Below are 4,922 nucleotides of genomic sequence, written 5' to 3' on the forward strand. Positions count from 1 at the left end.
TTGTAACAGGGATGTGGTCTCCAAGTTTATTTATAGGAAGATTCTGTTAGGTAGTTTAGTACCCATAAGGCTGGAAGGGATCTGCCCTAGTCCCACCGGTTTGATTCCTAACCTAACAAGTAGTGCATGATTGTTGACCTTTCAAACCAGCTGTTGGTAGCGTCAATAATGGGATAAGCCCAACTTATCATCAGTACGTTATGCATTGGTGGATAATGCAGCGGCAATCATTCACAGCTTAGATCCCAGAACAAGCCTGACAAAGTTTGATCTTCAGTATGCTTACAGTACTGTTCCAGTCCATCCAGCCAACCACCACAGATTAGGAATTGTGTGGGAGGGGCCTACTTAAGTGCACAGATGTTTGCTTTTTTCTTTGGTTTGCGCTCAGCACCAAAAATATTCTCAGCTATTTCAGATATGTTGGTCTGGATCTTTGCCAGCTTTGGCTTAGTCTCTCATGTGCACTACTTAGATGACTTTGTTTTTTGAGTCCCCTAGCACGGCAGGCGTTTTAGTGGCCAGTTTGAAGTGATGTTGTTATGCAGTTTTCTTGGGATACCATTTGCAATGCATAAGACTGAAGGCCCCTCAACTTATGTGGTTTTTGTGGGAATTGTGACGATTCAGCCAAGCAGGATTTGCGACTGCCTGATGATAAGCTGCAAGTAATGGTACAGGCCTGAGCTCACGGATCAGCATGTTGTAGACGAGAGCTAGTCATTTGGGCCACTTGCTGCGCGGCTATAATGAGTCAGCAGGGTTGCCCATTTTGCACGACTTGTTTCAGCTGCTGTCTATGGCTAAGCTCCCTCATTACTTTATCTTGGTCACTAGGAGTGCTAAGGCTAATATCTTATTTCTTGAAGGAACGGAATGGCCGGTTTTTCCCCTCATGCTATTCCATCAGTGCATGTGTATACAAATGCAGCAAGTTTTGTTGATTGCAGGGGTTTCGAGGTACCTTGTAGTTTAGGCTGGCCTGGCCAAAGGATCATGCTTATAGGAGTATTGCAGCTCTGGAGCTTTCACTTAAATTCCATTCTCAGCCCAGGGCAGTTAAACAAGGCGGTGGAGGCACTGTCTCAAAATGAAACGCATTTCGTTCATTCTTTCATCATGCAGGCATCTCAAAGTCAATCATTCCACAGATCCACTGGCTTGCGGGGGAGATACCAGATTTGGGCTTAGCAGCTTGGACAGGCATGTTCAAGGCTTGGGAGAGGCATTGCCCCTTCTACAACATCAGGATATCTAATTGGTTGGAGTTGTTACATCAGCCTCTGCATGTGATGTGTTTCAGCTGCAACCCCTTCCTCTGGTGAGCAGAATTATTGCCGCTATGTAGCTTTCCTAGCTCAACGCTCGCTGTCCTTCCAATCAGTTTCTGTGTATACCTCAGTGCATGCTGGTTTTATCAGGTCTGCCCGACCCCTTTATTTCTCTGTCTGTGCATTTGGCATATGTTTTAAAAGGCTTGCGGCGTTCAAGCCAAGGATCTAGGCAGGTTTGGCTCCCAATAGCCCCTATAATATGATCTGCTATATACTCCAAATGGTCAGAGGAAGGGGTGTTATTTGATAGAATCATTCTGTGGGTGACAGTCTGCTTAGGCTTTTTTACATTTCTCCAAGCAAGGGAGTTCACCTGTCCAGTTATAGATTAATTTGATGAGTCACTAATGCTTGCAACAGGAGACATTGCTGGGGATTCTCACCTCTATCTGTACCACTTAAGCGAGGGTGCACCTAAAAAGAAGCAAGAATGACCCATTTGCTCATGGGGCGAAAATTGCCATAAGCAGTATTGACAGTTCTGACCTATTTAGCAATATGTCCTTTCAACCAATGCCCCCCCCCTTTTTTATCGTATTCAGAAATGGTGACACACTCTCAGTCTTAAGATAGCATTTGATGTTTGAGCTGGAAAAAGCCCTGCAGTCTATTGGAGTTGATGCTTCCCCTTATACAAGGGACATAGTTTTTGACATTGGTGCAGCAACGGCAGCAGCTCAAGCGGAGCTGAGTGATTTCCTCATTCAAGCAATGGGATGGTGGCAGTCCTCAGTTTTCTTGTCTTATAGAATACCCAAGGATCAGTTGTGCAGTGTGGCTAGCCTTTTTTTGTCCTGTAACAATTTCTCTCATGTCTATCTGGTTTCTTTGTTGGGTATCATGGCCATTGTGCTGCTAAGTTTTGGGAATTTCTTTTATTGTACTATTTATTTAATAGTGAGGGTATGAATCTGTTTGGGGAGTGTTGCTAGCGCATTTGGGGTAGGGTCTTTGACCCACACTCCCCCTAATTCATTATAATTACCTCTAAATCAGCCTGCTTGCAAGGCTATAATCAATATGCCTCCCTCTCTATTGTAAACCTTAAGCATGAGGCATAAGCAGCATTAATGATTACACATAATGCTAAGGCATGGTGGGTAATTGCCTGACCCAAGTGGAATAGTTAACGCAGCTTAACTATTGGCGCTCTCATGCAGAGAGTATTCAGTTGCTCATGGCAAATATGGCCCACCCTGAGTTGAACCCCTTAGTTGGTTCAGCTGGTAAGAGTTAGATTTTGGCGGCATTTGTTTAGGTGCATGCCAGGCATACATTGCAGCCAGGGTGGGCCAGCTTGCTTCATGAACTGGCCACTAGCTTCACATCGTTGAACTAGTGTGTAAGCCTTGGGTTCAGTTTGACCACCATTTGCAACCACAAGCTTAGGGGGTGTGGCCCATACAATATTACCAACCCTTCCCTCTTTTTGCCCCTTTTGGGTGATTTGCAGGGCCTATTGTATATATTTTGTATATATTTTATGCGTGCATTTCAGGGCGAACGGGATATTAATAAGAACTATGACGGGAACATATAATATCTACAGTTATCACTTGCTATATAAACAACAAAAACAGAGATTCATACAAGAAAAACACTAAACGGGATATCAATAAAAACAATAGTAATTACAATGTACATGTTAAATAAATAATATTTATTTACTGTTATTGTTACTTATTTGGCACAACTGCTTAATAAAATTTTTCAGTTTCATTACTTAACAAGACACCGTTGGTGCATTGGCCTTGCCAAAACAAAACTAATTTAATTAGTTTAATTAATTTAATTAGTTTTATATAGTATAATTTAGATGTGAGGGTTCTTGGGTGTTGCTGCAAACTGAGCAGCTCAGCCAGGGTTGATTGCTAGAGTTGTCACAGTCCAGTCAAAGTGTCAAATCTTGATTGCTAGAGTAAAATGGTGTCTCTTGGACTAACTGCTGGAAGAAGCTTGAATTTCTTGGACTTCTACTCAGTCCAAACACACATTTATTCGTAGGCTCTATTTGTTGCATACAAACTCTTGTCAAGCATCTGAAGTTTATAGGCCTAAACTGCTCTTCCTAAGGACAAGTGCCTCATGTAAATTCAAGAGGTAAGGGATTTTTAGACATTCTTTTCTTAAAGACAAAGAAAGTTACAAAAAACGCTACATATTTTTTAAAGAAAAGGTTTTAGTGTCTCTCTAGAGATACCAGAAAGCCCTGTTACTGAAAAAATGCCACAATGATTGGAGAACCTACTACATTTGGCAAAATTATTAGCTCTTGGTGCCTTGCACTGCCATCTATACTTAATAAAGCTAGAGAAAGTAACTTTTTCAAGTTCATGGAGAAGTTCTCAGTGTGTAGGGGACCCCGTTCTCAAACCACAAAACCTCAAAAAGAGATTTGCTTCTGGACAGAATGAATGACAGATACCATACTAAATCAAAATTATCTGTGTATATGCTCTCATATACTGTATCAATAATAGCCAGAGTTAGGCAATGTACATGTAAACTTCATCTAGTATCATAACAAAAGCAATATCTACTATTATCTTCTAAGCATATTCAATGCAAAATGAAATAGCCTCTCAACAAACATGAATGAAAAATTGGCAGAATAGCAGTTTCAGGAAACTAAGCAAACTCATTAAAATATAATTTAATTTAGGTCCTCTATTATGGCTGTAGGTGTGACTTGTATAGCACAAAATTTTTGATTTGCAAAAAATATTTCTGCAAAAATCAAAATTATTAGGGTAAAAGATGGTAGATGGCATAAATTTGCTAAAATTACATCTGCAAAATAAATTTTTAGGCAAACTCGTGAAATTTACAGCCCTAGAAAATTTTGCGCCATACGGTATAATCAGGAGCTCATAGAATAGGTTATGTTCATAGTACAAAAAGTATTAATTTAAAATTAACCAGTATTTATGATTGATACTGGTTAATTTAAAATTAACCAGTATTAACCAGTAGTATGACTGAATAATAGTGAGTGTTATGTGAAATAAATTTTAAATAATCATAGTTATGATTATTATAACAAGTAGCTCTAGTTCAATATGATGCCTTTATTTTTCACAAATAGATGCAAGTAATCCATCAAGTTCTACCAAAAACAAAATTGATGTCTCAAAGATAGGTAATGCTTAATTGGTATACAATGCTCAAATTATTTGCTTCTTGTAACAGACACAGACTCAATGAAAACTTTCAAAAAGCTCCTCCAAGAAAAATATATTTCAACAGATGTTAACATACTAGTCATTGGAAGAACAGGTCAAGGAAAGTCTGCACTGATCAATAGTCTCATTGAGCTGGGAAGAAAAATTGTACCAGAAGGACCACGAAGTGCACGCTGTACCATGAAATCACAGTCTTACACCTACCCAAACATCATTCCTGATGTCAATGTCACAATAATCGATTCTCCTGGTCTGCAAGATACTCAAAACAAAGAGCATAAATACATTCAAGAAATGAAGAATGAGTGTAGTGAGATCAGTTTGGTCCTCTACTGCATTAAGATGACCGATCATAAATTCACAAATGATGATGAAGTTGCTATAACGAAGCTCCATCAAGTTTTTG

General features: G+C 39.6%; 1 protein-coding gene across 1 annotated transcript in view; it reads left to right on the forward strand.

Annotated features, from left to right (window-relative positions):
- LOC109582975 (uncharacterized) overlaps nucleotides 1–4,922 on the forward strand; it is an 11,105-nt gene that overhangs the window by 2,880 nt on the left and 3,303 nt on the right. The window contains exons 2-3 of the mRNA XM_019998078.1: nucleotides 4,420–4,473; nucleotides 4,524–4,887. Of these exons, the coding sequence (XP_019853637.1) occupies nucleotides 4,420–4,473; nucleotides 4,524–4,887 (418 nt within the window). The remainder of the gene's footprint in view (nucleotides 1–4,419; nucleotides 4,474–4,523; nucleotides 4,888–4,922) is intronic.

The sequence above is a fragment of the Amphimedon queenslandica genome, unplaced genomic scaffold (assembly GCF_000090795.2).
Source record: "Amphimedon queenslandica unplaced genomic scaffold, v1.1 AMPQUscaffold_13341, whole genome shotgun sequence".
In the NCBI taxonomy this organism is placed as follows: Eukaryota; Metazoa; Porifera; class Demospongiae; order Haplosclerida; family Niphatidae; genus Amphimedon; species Amphimedon queenslandica.